Below are 17,043 nucleotides of genomic sequence, written 5' to 3' on the forward strand. Positions count from 1 at the left end.
GATCTAACTCTACTAACCTTTGCTAGGTAGTCAAATATGTCCCTCAAAGGCCGTTGACTAAATTACAGAATAATTTGCACTTTCCTACTACTACAGACATGGTAAGAGATTTGGAATACTTTACAACCAAATCCTTTGCGGTGACTGGGAAGGGTACGTAATTCCATTCTCCTGCAGGAATAAGGCTCAGAGAGTTCCATTCAGCTACAGAGTGCTAGTTTTGCCGATATGCAAAACAAACTCAACGGATGTACGTGTTCCAAACCCTAGCTTTAATTTATGTGTACACTTTTGACTCTGTTTACATCTATTTATAAACTTAACTAAGCATTCAAAACTCAGTTTATGGTAATCGACTTTGTCCAGGAACAAATTACTTTTGACTCAATAAACTTGGCCTCTACAAATATATTAATACGTTGTGCAAACACGAGGCAGGTCGTGTATATCTATATTTACTGGGACACGCTTTTAATGATAAGATTATCCAAGACCACTTCTTCTCAAGATCCTCTCTAACCTTCAACGGTCAGTTAGGGAAAGGTAACCTGCAAGCAAGGCATTCCAATAGATACAGTCAGGCAAGGTGGCAGAAACTGAAGCAAGTCTTTGCAGTAGAAGCAAACAATGTTGTAAAGCAACTCAAATCCTTCAACTTTATGCAAAATTGGATAGCATAGTGCTAAGTGCAGGGAACTGACTAGAGTGATAAATGGATTTTCCATTGATTGTTCTATTGCTAGTGATAGCATGCACTAGGTAACAATATGCCATTTGTGTTTATGAGTATTACATGACTTACCCCAATCTGAGAGAAATGTCAGAGTTATTATAGCCTTGAGGAGGATCTGCGGAAATCCAGACACGGGCAGCTGACTCTGATGGTTGGCCTTGCTGAGGTACAATTGCTTGGTCCATTGATGAGTTCCCGATCTACCAAAATCAACTTTGCTGTCAATTGAAAGCAGGAAACAAGGAATTAAGTTATGGAAATGGGTACACTCACTTGCTGTTTCAATTGCTGGTTTGCTTCCATCAGTTCTGCTCCCTTCAATTCAACAAGGATAAAGAATTAAGCACCAGATCATATGTCCAGCAGAAAGAGAGAAATAGAGAGAATAATTAAGATACAGTAAATCTTTTTGCTGTTAAAATCTTCGCATACAGAACCAGTTTCTGGGCACTTTAAAGTTTCATACCACTTCCATTGAAACTTTCCACCATTGCCCAAGCTATCAACAGTACTTAGTTTAAATCTTGCTTCACATGTAGATTTTCTAAACATTTCTTTTTCTATACAGATGCGAATCAAGTTATATTATAGATCAAGCAAGCTAGAAATGAAAACAAACAAGATAACAAAAGAAATCTTCAATTGGGAAATTAAGCAGCAAAATTGTCATGTTTTATATTTGATATCATTCAATACTAACTCATTCCTTTTAACTATGGAAATTATACAAATCCTATCAACTGTTGCAAGTTAGTTAGTATGTCACCTTCCTCTTGAGGTTGCTGATTTCTTTCAAAAATCGCTCATCCTGAAACACAGAAGTTTCATCACTAGTTAGACAATGAACAAAATCTACAACATGACAATATAACATCCACAAACTGAGGGCGAAAATAAAACTTTGTAAGGGAGGATGAGGGATGAGTTGGGGGAGATGGGACTTCAAAAACCTTTGTTTCTGTAACTCGACTCAGGCCTGCCTCTAGTAATTTCTCTAGGTGTTTTAGTTCTTCTAAGTTTAACCCTTGGAGCTCCTCTCCCCTCAGATGTCTATCAATGAAAGGATCACACAACATCATTATAATAAGCTCATATCTTGCAATAACAAAATGGCAAATATTCAGATTTACCTCAGTTCCCGGTTCTTTTCTGCTATTTCCTTCCCCAACATGGCATGCGTGCTACTCTCAATCTAAAATGAAACAGAAGAGCAGCTTCTTCAGCATAAGATGGTTTTCACTTTCGAAGCAAATGTGGATCAAAGAATGTGGTTTTATTGCAGGCATTTCGAAGGAACATAAATTTAAAATTGGAATGTGCTGCAGGAAGTTATATTTTCAAGGACTAAAGTTCTTAGTCACTCTAATTGTTCAGAGAGTACAGTACTATTTAATCAAGAAGTTCAAAGCCAAAACGTTAGCATGCTAGTTTCACACAATATTGAATACTCTCATCAAGATTCAAAGACAGCAATTTCTCGTGATAATTGTTCATTTGGATCGTATACATGGTTGAAACTTGCAACAAGGTCAATTTCCCCAGGTACCCCAACTGAGTATCATGGTAAAATGGCTTAATACCAATGTGTATGTCTAGATGGACCACTCACTGGCATGCAAAATCAAAAATCAAAGTTCTTGGACAAAGAAAGTTATCGTTACTGAACAGACTTATGTTGTTTACTGCATTTGATTAATATCAATAATAATATAGAATTGCGGCAATGACAGATGAGGTTCTGAAGAGAAAGGGGCTTCTTACATGAGCTTAATATAATAGTGAATCCACCTAAGTGATCATTGAAATACATTTACCATCTAATATTATTTTATTTTATATAATTAATGATAAACAAGATAGCATTGTTGTCAATCTTCCATAATTTACCATGCTACAATCTTCAATTCATTTCATGTGTAATACAAACAACAAGAAAAGAATAGAAGTTCTTGTAATTACCTGCATCTCAAGAGATGGAACGCGGTCCAATCCGTTAGTCCTTTCTGACTGCAGGTTGCGCCTTTCAATCACCTGCCCCGTACTTGGGATAAAAACAGAATGGCACAGAGAGTCACTACTAGAACTACCTTAACTTAAGACAAACTAAAAGCAGATGATATTTGGTTTACAATAAAGTTGAAGGATCATAACTAGATTCATGCTTGTACACGCCCACCCTTTGGGACTTTGGGATGAGCCCTTAAAATAATTGCAATCAAAATAAAGTCTCTAAGACACCTGAACATTTGGTTCATCGATTAATGTATGACTTGTTTGTTTAAAGAGCTGGTTTCAAATTCTTTTTCCCAATTCAAAAAAAAAAAAAAATTAAGTATCTAAGGAGCAACTTCACAGTATTCTTCTATCCATAGCCCAGCCCAGTCTGAATGTTTGTAATCTCTTGCTCTAGTTCTAGGGTTCCTTGCCCTTTAACAAATATAAGTGTAATAGTAGTCATCTTAAACAAGTGGGGACTTTTGAAATAGAATCTAAATGATCCAATTCAACCGTTACACAACTTACAGGTGCTATGTAGAATCTAGTGTAATTTTAATATTTGGAACACAATAAATACTTGTATCTTTTACTTTATAAACCTTTAATTTCTCTCATTCTTTAAATAACATAATTTTATTTTAACTAAATATAGAAATGTGTCAACAGGAATTCAATCTGTAGACTGCAATTTTGTATCCAAATAGGTGTTTCCAAAATGATACCAAATCTACATAGTTCAATTTATCTTAATATGCTTCTCTTTTCATTTGTCTTTTGTGGTAGAATTAATTCATTATGGAGCTCAGAAGCTTCCTCCTGAACTCAATTCTTTTATCAAATACATTAGAATATACAGTGGAGTCAAAAGAAATTAAAATGTTAAAAAGTTAAACCTTTGTTTCAAACTAGTTTGCAATTGCACCTCCTTCTAAGATTCGGCTGCATATCCTTATCATTGCTAGAAAAAAGCTCCCTCTTCAGGTCATCTTGATTAATTCTTATCTATATACTTATCAACTCACTCCCCAATCATCTAAATAATCCACCCAACTTGAACCTGCCCAAATATTTATCCTTAAATTTGTAGAAAACTATGTGATTGGTGAAAAATGAAGGACCTTTAATGTATGAACTTTAAATTGCCAATCTGTAGGCCAACAATAAACCTAGGTCAATGGTGAATATTAAACAATGAATTACTCAATTTAGCTAGATCTACCTTTCACTCAAAACCCAAGTGTCCTACAACTTGTTTCATTTTCCACTTTACCTCTTATAAATTGAAAATCTTATGTCCCCATCTTTAATCCTTGAGCTGTTGAATCTATTGTACAATCTTCTAAAATGACATTATTCTTATTGCTCATTAAGTATATGGACAGTGTAGACGTCATAAGTCGTAAGTGTACTCATGAAGATTGTTAAGCTAAAGAATGAAAAAAAAAATGTATTGGTATTGCAATTAGCAAATAAATAGTTTCTAAAATATTCCTAATTAAGCATAAATTGTTAGATCATCTTGAATAATTTTAATTTCAACTTACATTATTTAATTTATTTTTTACGTTGTATCAAAATCAAGTTGAGCTAATTTAGTATTGATAAAAAGATAATATTATAGTCCATAATATGATCCAATAAAGTGGGCGAAACTTCAATATTATATGTGAACTTAAAAGGGTGTGTCTATGTATGAAATCTTATATTCTATGTAGACCAGGCAATTCGTGTGAACGTGTCATAATCGTGTCGACATGATTAGACACGAAACACGTTAAGGCTAAACATGAACACGACACGTTTAATATTCATGTCTTAAATTTAAAACATGTACACGTACACGTTTAATACACGTGTAACACGACACAACACGATTAACATGTTTATTAAACGTGTCAATATATGACACGACATGATTAATAACATGTTTAACACGATTAACACATTTAACACAATTAAACAAAAATATTTACAATTAAATATAATTTTATTATCTAAATTTAAAATCTATAATTATAAAAATAATTATAATAAAACAAAATTAATAATAACATCAAATAATCATCAAAAGTTAAAAATTAGGACTGAGCATATATAATTACATTATATCTTTTATAAAATAAAAAAAAACTTATTAAAATAATTATTTAAAATTATTTATATAAAGTTAAAATAGTTTTTAACTATTAATTTTTAATAGGTTAATAAATGTGTCACATATACACGTTTAAATACGATAACACGATTAAGTAAACGTGTTTAAACATGTTTTAAACGTGTTTGTCGTGTCAGAAACGTTAAGACACGAAAATTTTTGTGTCTTAACGTGTCAGACACGATTAGACATGAAACACGTTAAGACTAAACCCAAAACCTATTTAACCCGTGTCTTCTCGTGTCATGTTCAAATTGCCAAGTCTAATCCTATGATGAGTGAGACTAAGGATTCATTGTATCAAGGTAAGGCTAAGTCTCCTCTCTTATTTATAGAAAACATTAAGACCCATTGGAAAGTTGTAAATTGAGGAGGAAGAAGATGTTAGTGCACCGAATCAGATGATTTCAAAAAAAAAAAAAGATAGTGTTGTTTCCATTGTCAAATTATAGATCAAGAATAAAGTATGTTTTTATGTTCTAAATTCCTGTTATGGTAAAATTTAAGTTAAATATAATGTATTATACCTAAAGTACAATTCATATCAGAGTAATCATGGTTAGGATTTAAAATCCTAGAAAATTATGTATTAGTTACATAAATCATGATTGCATGTTAAGATCTTTCGTGGTTTTAGAATTTGTGCAAATACACCATTAAAATTCATGATATGATAAATTTATTATCGATAAGCATAAGCATAACAACTAAACCATAAGCATGCTCAATTGATGATTTATTATTGATGATATGATAAATTTTTCAAAATTAAATCAGTTTAATTGATTGAAATCATGTTTGAAAAATTAAATTTCTTTAAGGGTTGCAGGTTTAAACAATTTTAAGCCAAGAACAATTTGATTTTATGTAATTTTTGCTAAATTAAATTAGATTCATGTCTAATTTAACTAATGCTCCATCTAATTCTTGGTGGCTAGAGAATGATGCAACTAATCATGTTGTTTTTACCTTACAAGGATTTATAAGCAAAAAGAAGTCAAATAAGGAAGAGTCTAAGCTTATAGTTGGTGACAATTAGGAGGCCAAAGTAGAGCTAGTAGGAACAGTTTTCTTGCATTTAAGCACTAACCATAAACTTTTATTGGAAACACTTTCTATGTATTGTTATTTAACCATAATTTAATTTTTATTCCTGCGTTAGACAAATTTAACTATGCTTTTGAAACAAACAAGTAACGTATTAAGATAATTACTAATTGGAAATATATTGGTCAATGTTCTTTGTCTCACAGATTATAAAGATTGTGTTTTGCTTCTATTAAGATTTATGCCACCTTATATAATGCTGAAAGAGTTTCCAAAAGACATTGCATAAAAGAAACGTCTTTCATGTTATGGCATAAAGACTTTACCATATCTCTAAGGGTAAAAAGGTTGATAAAGCATAATATTCTACCTACTCTTTATCTTTGATGACCTAGAGACATGTATTGACTATTGTAGAGATAAGTTGACTAAGATAAATAGAAAAGGATCAAAACTAAGTTCTAATTTATTAGAACTCATTCCCACCAGCATAAATGGACCTTGTACCCTTACTATCTACAACCATAAATATTTTGTGACAACTATTTATAATTTTTCCTACTACGTTTATCTATTATTAATTAAAGAAAAGTTTGAAATTCTTGATAAATTCAAGATCTTCAAGATTGAAGTTAAAAAATAATTGAGAAAAACCATTACGATTGTCAGGTCTAATACAAGTGATGAGCATTATGGTAGACACAACACAGCAACGCAATAAAAGAGTTTGTTTGCCAAATACACTATGCTGGGTAATCCTAAAAAGATGGTGCCTCAATGCAAATAAGAAGGTTGCGGAATAATGCCTCAATACACTATGTTGGGTGATCCTAAAAAGATGGTGTGGCTGCAAAATGAAATCGCATCTAAAAGATATTCAAAGTGTGATAAAAGGAGCTAATTAACTAGAATTTCTAAGAAAAGTAATCGAAACAAATTGTATATCTTAAACAGAATCCTTAGCAAATTTATACCTAAAACCCTTTTTAAGTTGTGGACATGATGAAAATCTAGTCTTAATCATTTATATGTTTAGAGACATCTTTCAAAAACATGCCTTTATGATCTCACTAAATTAAGATACAATATTGTTTCACTTGTTTTACTTTATTGGATACCCAAATTATTCCACAAGCTATAAATTTAATTACTCAATCATAAATGGTATAATTATTGAGACAAAAAATAGCTAAGTTTTTTGTTAAATATGGTTAATACTATTTGCACACAAGATAGAGATGGAGGAGAGCATATTGAGATCGTAAATATTCCAATACCCGTACAAAAGTATATTGTGCTACATACACCTCTGGAGAACATAAACCAGACTTAATAAGATCTCTCAACACTAGAATGTCGTTAAAAAAGTGCCAAAAAATCAACAAGAAAGCTTATTCTTTCCTTAGACATCTTTGAATTCTCTCTTGAAAAGGATGATTATGATATTAGTCATCTAGTTGATCTAATAACCTTTTTAGAAATTGTCTATTGCTTCAATCAAATTTGTGGTGGGATGCAAAGAGAGATGAGATGTAATTTATGTCACACTTTGGTGTGTGGGAGCTTGTTGAATCAATTAAGGGTTGCAAACCCTTTTTTTGGTGCTTAGCAGGTTGCAAACTTATTGGAAACAAATGAGTGTAGAAGACCTAGAAAGATTCCAAAAGGACTATTAAGAGGTTTAAACTCAGACTTGTTTGCCAGAATTTTACATAGAGAGATTACATTGATTACAATGAAATGTTTTCTCTTGTATCCTCTAAGGATGCTTTTAGAGTAATTATCTCAGTAGTAGCTCATTATGACTTAGAGTTACACCATATTGATGTTAAAACTGTCTTCTTAAATGGGATTATTGAAGAGGTCTTGCAACCTGAAAGATTTACAGAGAATGGTAAAAATTATTTTGTGTGTACACTCAAAAAGTCTATTTATGGCTCAATCAAGCTTCTGGTCAAGGGTATTTTAAATTTGATGAATTGACTAGTTCTTTTAGTTTTGTTGAGAATGAGGTAAATTAATACATATATCAAGATTGATAGAAGCAATTTTATCGTTCTTATTATGTATGTTAATGATATCTTACTTGTTAGTGGTGATTTGGGCATGCTGTAAGAGATTAAGAAATTATTGTCTAGGCAGTTTGACATAAAAGAATTTCAGGAAACATCTTATGCCTTAGATACTAAATCCATAAAGATAAATATCATCACTTGTTGGGACTCTTAGTATGCATACATTGATCGAGTGTTGAATACATATTTTTTTATTTGATTACAAAGGTAAAACTGTACTGATTGTTAAAGGTGATAAATTAAACTTGATATATTGTCCTAAAACTGATATTGAAAGGAACTTTATGAAAGTGAAGCTATATGGAAACGCAACAGGGAGCCTGATGTATGTTCAAGTGTGTATGAGACTTGACATAGCTTTTTGCAAAAAGTCTTTTGAGAAGATATTTATCTAATCACGATAAAGAGGCTATCTGGTTGAGAAATCTCATTAAAAATTGTCTATAGTTAACTCTAATGCTAGACCAAATATAGTTGTACTATGATAACGTTGCAACATTTTTGTTCACTAACAATAGGGGTATCACAAGGGGCTAAGCCTATAGAGATAAAATATTTGACACTTAAAAAACTTGTGAAAAAAGATTACGTTAAAGCAAAGCATATCAGAACTGATGAAATAATAGTTGATCCTCTAATTAAGAGACGCCTTGTCAATTTCAAGAAATACATTTTGACATAGATATTGTAGAGTCTTTTGATGTACTTGGTTAGTGAGAGGATTTGACATTATTTTATACTTTATGCTTAATTTTTTTGGCATACATTGATGATGATGTATATGAATTTAATATTAAGAGTAATTATTCAATGATATAAGTCATAAAGTGTTTATGTATGTATGCATTTTTGCATATGTGCAGAATTAATAAATATGTTAGTCTCAAGTATAGGCTAGGACATATTTGATAGCTCTAACGAAATATCTTTCTCATATAAAGCATATCTTGAGATATGTAAGACATCTATGAAAGTGAAGCTATACGCTAATGCAACAGGGAGCCAAAAATGTATGTTCAAGTGTGTATGAAACGTGACATTGCTTCTGCAATAAGTCTTTTAAGAAGATATTTATCTAATCCTGATAAAGAGGCTATCTGGTTGAGAAATCTCATTAAAAATTGTCAATAGTTGACTATATTGCTAGACCAAATATAGTTGTTGTATGATAATGTTGCAACATTTTTGTTCACTAATAATAGAGGTATCACACAGGGCTAAGCCTATAGAGATAAAATATTTGACACTTAAAACACCTGTGAAAAAAGATTAAATTTCAGTAAAGCATATTAGAACTGATGAAATAATAGTTGATCCTCTAACTAGATGCCTTGCCAATTTCAAGAAATACATTTTGACATAGATATTGTAGAGTCTTTTGATGTGCTTGGTTAGTGGGAGGATTTAACATTATTTTACACTTTACACTTAATTTTTTTGGCCTACATCGATGATGATGTATTTGAATTTAATATTAAGAGTAATTACTCAATGATATAACTCATAAAGTGTTTATGTATGTATACATTTTTGCATATGTGAAGACTTAATAAATATGTCAGTCTTAAGTATAGGCTAGGACATATTTGATAGCCCTAACAAAATATCATTCTCATATAGAGTTTATCTTGAGATATGTAAGACAAACATACAAAAAGAAAATTTTCTAAGAAATACAAGAATGAAAAGGCATCAACTTTGAAAGGTATGAAGCCTACTGGAGGAGTGAAGAAGGACAAGGACAATGACAAATGCCATTTCTATGGCAAACTAGGGCATTGGAGGCACAATTGCAAGGTTATTGAATAAACCATAAAGTGTATTTCTTGCTCTTCAGTTGCATAAAGTAGAGAATAAAATGACTGAAAAATGAATACATTACATGAAATAGGTAATCTAGAAAGTGTTGTATTCATTGTTACACTACCACATTGAGTTCATATGGATAAAATTGAGTGATATATGTGATTATTGTTGGTGCTATATCTTTGTAGATGTAATTACAGCTATTTTTTTATATCACAAAATTTTATGAGACAAAATGAGGTTTGGACTAGCTTCAAGATCAATTTGTTTTTAAATTGGATCTATAAAGTTTTCAACTGTCTTGACCTATGATTGTTTGCGAGAAAATTTATTTTTTCAATTTTTGAATTTAAAATGTAATAAACGTGGGAGATTGTTATATTTTCTTGAATAATTAGAGTGTGCATTTATATTATTTTATTTAATTTTTTCTTTTATTATTATCAGGTTAATTTAATTTGGTCTCTACAAAGAGATAATATTATAATTCATAACGTAATCTTGATAAAGTGGGTTAGGCTCTAATATTTTATTTTTGAAAGGCAGAAATTATATTTCATCAAGTTGGGCTACATAGTGCTGCCATAAGGCTTTGTCTTTAACATAATCAAAGACTTATCACAGCAGAATACAACCCTTAAGTATCAACTCAAAATTGACCAAAACGGGTACTTACAACCTGGATTGGATCATGCTAAGCAAACAGAAACGATACCCAACCCACTATATGTTACTATACAGAAAAATACAAAACCCCATTGCAGAAGACTGAAGGGATAGGCTAATAATACAAGTCCATGTAAAAAATTCTAAACCTTATGGTGGTTGGGATTAGAAATGCACTATATAAAGATAAGATCAGGTATTTTCTCGTCTACAAAAAAAAAATTTAATAATCTCACCTATCGCAGAGTTGTAGCTGAAGGAGAAAGAAGATGATAGTGCACTTAATTAATCTTCGTAACTAAATTGACTAGTTATGTTTCCATTGTCAAATCATGGATTAAGAATGAAATATGTTTTTGTGTGTTAAATTTCTACTATGATGAATCTTGGTCAAGTATAATTTATTACACGTAAAGTTAACCTATATAATAACTAAAGTTTTTGGAGCTTATAGATCTTGGCCTATACAGGCACCCTAGAAAGTTGATATCAATCTCCTACAACATGAAGCTATTGATCAACCTTAAAGGGAACAATCCTAAAATCTTTAATTTTCCCAACATAATTGAATAAAAAGAAAACTAAGATGATTATAGCTAAGTATGAATAGTAGGCTGTGTGCAGGAGCAAATAAAACTAAATTCCAGTGGTAAAAGAAGATTGCCCTTATGAGTAAGAGACAAGTGGATGGTTGCACTTATTGGCAAGGCATGAGGGATACTTTGGAAGTGAATTTATTAATGTTTTTGATTGGAAGATAGCTAAAGCTTTTGTTGATCATGCTTATACAGAAATTTGCTTTCTGTATATTTGTTTAGCATTAAGTAACCTTAAAAAAGGCTGAGGATCACCTATCTACTTCTAATTTGAATAGTCTCAATTTCATTCCAATACTGTGCAGCCAAATCCCTATTCTTTTCTTTCCACTTTCTTTGGAGGAAGGTTGGCTCAAGCTAGACATTTTAAACATTACTTTATTCTGTTTTAATCAGTACAAGAAATTCCAAAAAGTAATTACCCTTGTTGATTTTATAACTATATCAATTCTTAACTTAGGGTTCTAGCTAACATAAAAGTCTCTGCTATGCATGGCCCCATTATGTTTCATAGTTTGAATGTTTAACAGTTGTTTCATGAGATTGAATTATGTTTTATCCATGTCCCATTTTATAGTTTTATGTTGGCTGGCCATTTAATTTGTAATGTCTTGCTGTTTGGGATTCACACATGAGACATAAATTTCACTTAAAATCTGTAAAGAGTTGTTTTAGTTTGTCCAGTGTGCATTACTTCACCAATGTTCTAAGAACCTACGCATATGGAGCAATTTAATTTGGTTTCCAAAATGTTTTCAGAACATGACTACATGCTTGGTGATTTCTTCAAATTATTTATTTATGATTATAAACAAGTTGGTGCTCTATATATCATGTGACTCAAATTTAGGATCTTAACCTCTAAGTAAAGCTCATCTAGTTTTTTTTGGTAATTCTTCACTTTTGTTCTTGTATCTATGTTTTTCTTTTATTTGTTTTCTCTTTGCATTTTGTTTTTAAAGCAAAAAACAATGATTAAATTGATAACTGAATTGAATTCATACAACTTGAATATATATATATATATATATATATATATATGCTTAATATGTAAGCCTTTTGTATATGCCACTAAAAAATTTCATACAAAGTAGTGTAAATGAAAATTTTCTCCTTAATAAAGTTTGTTTAAGTTAATTATCTTTATATTTTTATAAAATTTAGCATAATTGCTCTTTAATAAGTATACTTTCACTGAACCAATTTACTAAATTCACCCTTGACCTTAGTTCAAAGATAAATATGAAAAATGATTCACTAATGTGATTTTAGTTTATGTGGATAGTTCATTCTCGAGCTCCATTAGTGTTGATGCAAAATCACTGAAAGAAAATACTCAGTGTCATTTTCTTGAGACATTTTCTCATCTCATGTCTAGGATTCAATGTAATTATAATTACAATATTCACACATTTAAAAAAAATATCATAGACTCTTAGAACCTTCAAGTTATCTTTCAAGATTTAATTTAATTGCAGCAGAGCTTTTGTCCTATGCTTTTGCTAGTATCCTCTTGGTTCTTTACTAAATTAAGGCACGATTCAATATAAATATATATATATAATTATCTTACAAGATGCTTATAATTGGCAGCCACTTTAGCTACAAAGGAGATTTTATCCTAATAAAAGTTTCCTTCTTGTTCAAGAAAAGATGATCAGAATAACATCTCCTTAATTTCTTTTCCATGACAATTATTCTACAATACTTACATATTTTTTCTTTTCGATGAATGAAGAAGAAATTAAGTTAAGGAGGTATAAAAGGGATAGCATCAGATAATCCTTAGAGCTTGAGTAACCATATCCTAGAGAAACTCAGATGGAGTAATTAACATGGACCCACATTTGTAAATTAACAAGAATTTATAACAATAGACAATTTTTTAATAGATTTATTTTTGGAATTATAAGATTGTACAATTACTTGGGGTGATATACATCCTAATATTTCCTACGTTCGATTTTTGTGACATCCATTTGCCTTGATTATATATGTTCTAAGTTAACTTCATATATCTTTACTAATCCTCCCATTAAGGTGTCATGTTCCTATTATTCCATTTGTAAATTCAGACCATATTGACCAAAGGGTCAAAGGCAGTGTAATTTATCATAAGATGCAAAATATCAAGTCTTTATATTCATGCTACATTCAAATTCTTGTCCAATATGGGTGAGGATAGCAATATACTTTTTGATTGATTGATCTAGCATCTGACTGCACTACTGTAGTCTGTAAATAACTCACCTTCTAGAAAAAGGCAAGAATAAATAACAACATCATTAAAACAAAAGAAGAGATACAAATAGATTAGTCTTCTGCACCTAAAATAAAGAAGAGAATACTAACATGATGAATTTGAGTTCAAGATTGTTCTTTCTTATTATGTGTTTTTAGATTCATTTGTCTTCTCTTCTTAAGTTAAGGATTGTAGTTTATTTGAAAACTTAGTTTAGCTGATGTTCATTTTCAAGGGGCACTTTCTTTGCAGAAATATCAAAAGAAAGCACAAACACCAGTCATACAGTCTCTCTAGAAAGCTAAGCTAGTAGTTTGCTGCATCCATATGCGTTTTAGGATTATTTCCATGTAACCTAAAGTTTTACTCTAAAGACCACATCAATCGTTGCACCTCAACAGAAATCTTTGCTACTGGCGAGTACCTCTCTTGAGAGGTAAAAGGGGAGATGATAGGGAGCAAAAAAATAGTGCTTATGTACACAGGCTAATTTGCATGTATTTGTTGTGGTGATATATATGATCTAGTTATTTAACATTGTAGATTACATAAAATAGAAAAGATTTGGACATTTTCCAATTAGATAGTACAATATCAAAATCAAGAACATAGACTAGATAATTACAATTCAAAATACTTTTAGAGTACTCCAACTTCTCTACTGTTTAAACTACTATATATATGTGTATATATATACCTACTATATATTCCTATTAACATGATAAGTGATTGAAATACAACCGTTCCTAATAAATACATTAATTAGATAAGATTTATCTCTTAATAGTAATTAGCAATCTTAATTGGTAATTGCACTTAGCACACTAGTTAACAAGATACTTTGATAAATGCATATATATGTGTGTGTGTGTATTTACTGTTTCCAAGACTGCAAGCTCACATTTCCCATTTGTTATCTATAAGATCAAACCTCATTGTCTTTGTATACATGTGCCTTTGAACTTATGTTTTCTTCTAATAATGTTGCGGATTTTCATATAGAGTTGGTCATTAGGAAGGATTTATCGGAGCCCTATATTTTATGAGCATATCTTAAGAAATTAAGGTGTTAATGAACATTGCTAGGAAGATTTGAATCATGGGATTTCATAGTGAAGGTAAAGTACAATTAGCTTGCAGCTTAAAAAAGTATTAGTATATTCTAGTTGCATCAGCAAAGATAAAAAAAACATAATCTAACTAGATACCTGATCAGTCATAAAATATGGGTCAACAAGATTCAGCAAAGTACGAAACTAATAGCATCAATAAATATCAGACTTTCATGTGAAACCATGTCGCCTCCCACCCTAAGACCCCCAAGCTTCTGACATGAATCAAAAGAAGAAGTTATTTTGAATAGAAATATAAGATTCTAGTACATGCAGTCAATATGAATTGATACTTTATACAGTTCTCTTGATTCGAAAGATCTTCTTTAAAGCAACTTCTCTCTTCCTCTCACACTCACCCAGACTCATTAATTTACGAGCAGGCAGAAATTCCTATATGAAACCAGCATCACAGATAGAGCAAGATTCAAGGCAAAGCATAAACATGAGAGCAGGGAGAAAAGGAGAGCAACCTTGTGCTGGAGTATTCAAAGAGCTTTCCAGTCGCTGAGAAGACTACCAGAGCTATCTCAGCATCACAAAGGGTGGAAAGCTCATGAGCTTTCTTGAAGAGTCCTCTCCTCCTTTTCGAGAAAGTCACCTGCCTCGCCGCGGTGTTGTCAATCTTCTTGATCTGAATTTTCTGTCTCGTCATTTCCTTCCAGGAAAAATTTATATCTGACCCTTCAAAGAAAATCAAACCAAAGTATCAAGGAAACAAGGACAACGGTACTTTAGGGGAAGAATCAAATTAGAAACAGTTCTCTGGAAAGAGAGGGATCAGGAGGGTTTTCAAAGGGACATATAAAGGGGAAAGGAAGATGGGATTGGTGGCAAGGAAGACTAAAAACTTGATCAAAACATCAGAATCCGATTGAACATCTAGCTGATAAAAATGGAATGCCAGCTCCTGGGTAAGCAATACACAGACAAGTATATGTATATCGAGAGAAAGAGAAGGAGAGGCAAGACACATTGAGAAATCAAGCGTTGTCAGCCAAAGGAAAGAAGCAAAACTCCTACAATCTTCCAGGAGCAGCAACAAAAGAAAAAGGGGCGTTTAGTCACAAGAAATCAAACCGTACAAAGCAAGAACAAAAAAAAGTAGTTCTTACCTCAAATCAAGCAAAATACAACAGAGAAGCAAGTGTAAGCACTGAGAAAATGTCTCTGCACATATATAGCAAATGTGGAAGAGAATCTGGGACATAAATAACAAAAGTAACAGATAAGAAAGAGGAGGAAAAAGAGGTTAGCTGCAGTGTTTTTTTCCAAATTAAGCCACCATAATCAGAGGCTTTATACATAAATAACACAAAAGAAAAAGGACATCAGGAACCATTAAAACCAACCCTAGATGGGAAAAGAGAAAGCATACGGTTGCAAAAGAGAAAAAGAAAGGAATGAAGAATATAACCCCAAAACAAAAAAAAACCCTACCAATCCAAGCTCATATAGTATGGAAAATGGAACAAAGTGGGGGGGGATGGGTGAGGGCTCATGGTTTACTCATGTTCAGCTGCTTTTGTTTTTTATTTTTTGAATTTCTCTTTTTGTTGTCGTCTGAGTGCTGGTGACACTTCACAAAGAACCAGATACAAAGCCACCAATTGTTTTCAGAGAGAGAAAAAATGGAAAGAAAGAGAAGAAGGGAAGATATAGAAAGATTCCTTTTTATGTCCCAAACAAGGAGGGGGGTTTTTGCAAAATTTGGTCACTTAGGTTGGGCGAAAAAAAGTAAAAAAACAAGAAGAGAGAATTATTTTATTAAGTGGATAAAATATGAGGCAACGTTGGTGGAAAAGGAATGTAGATTTTTACTTCTTTTATTAATTATCATTTTTTTTTATATGGTCGAGTTTCGCTTTTCCGTACAGATGACCATGCTGGTACTGGTCAGAAATTATGACTCGTTTGCACTCTCGTACCACTCGTGTCTTTACACTCTTCAAGGCTTCGCCTTGTTTCGGCTTCTTAATTTATGTACCGTAGCCTATGGCTCTGGGAATTTTTATTGCTCAGACCCTGCTCCTTTATCCTTCCGCGGTCCCCTCTTACTATCTCTAACCTTCGCTTCACACACATGGTATTTGCCACAATTTAATCCTCCGATGACAAATCAAACCGTGACAATGACATGCAACAACACAAACCGACCGATTATCTCCTCAAAATAATTATATATATATATATATAGATTTTTTTTAGTCTATATGTGATATTTGTTTAGACAATTTGACAATAAAATATCTAATTTATTTCATAAAAAATGCACATGATTTTATGGTTGTGATTAAATTTATAAGATAAAGCCTATAATAGATCTTTTTCTTTTTTTAGAAAAAGAAAAAAATGTCTTTTTCAATATAATTAATATGGTTTAATCAAGAAATTAATTGATTGTTGACCATTTTATGTATAGTATATTTTTAGATACTATAACAAAATACAATTTCAAAGGTAAAAAACACATCTTAATCCCATAACAGTAGAAATACGTCTCTCTTTCTCTTTTCCAATTTTTTTCTTTTTGGTATTTGGAACAATCATTGCTTTCATCTCATGTCCAAGGTGGGGTTAAAAAGTGGGTATACCCATTTCACACTTACACTA

General features: G+C 31.6%; 1 protein-coding gene across 2 annotated transcripts; it reads right to left on the reverse strand.

Annotated features, from left to right (window-relative positions):
- Positions 1 to 390: 390 nt before the first annotated feature.
- On the reverse strand, positions 391 to 16,011 carry LOC18608209 (MADS-box protein SVP-like). Of its 2 annotated transcripts, none has more exons than XM_018114620.2 (10): positions 15,871 to 16,011; positions 15,546 to 15,631; positions 14,904 to 15,108; positions 2,693 to 2,774; positions 1,864 to 1,925; positions 1,684 to 1,783; positions 1,500 to 1,541; positions 1,007 to 1,048; positions 803 to 933; positions 391 to 548 (listed from the first exon to the last, which is right to left on the reverse strand). In XM_018114620.2, exons 3-10 carry the CDS (start codon positions 15,083 to 15,085, stop codon positions 530 to 532), a joined length of 660 nt encoding a protein of 219 aa, XP_017970109.1. In that variant the 5' UTR covers positions 15,086 to 15,108; positions 15,546 to 15,631; positions 15,871 to 16,011; the 3' UTR covers positions 391 to 529. The 2 variants fall into 2 exon arrangements, with proteins under 2 accessions (XP_017970109.1, XP_007042844.2); XM_007042782.3 differs by having other exon boundaries at positions 14,904 to 15,114.
- Positions 16,012 to 17,043: the final 1,032 nt, after the last annotated feature.

The sequence above is a fragment of the Theobroma cacao genome, chromosome 2 (genome assembly GCF_053813885.1).
Source record: "Theobroma cacao isolate CCN51 chromosome 2, ASM5381388v1, whole genome shotgun sequence".
Lineage (NCBI taxonomy): Eukaryota > Viridiplantae > Streptophyta > Magnoliopsida > Malvales > Malvaceae > Theobroma > Theobroma cacao.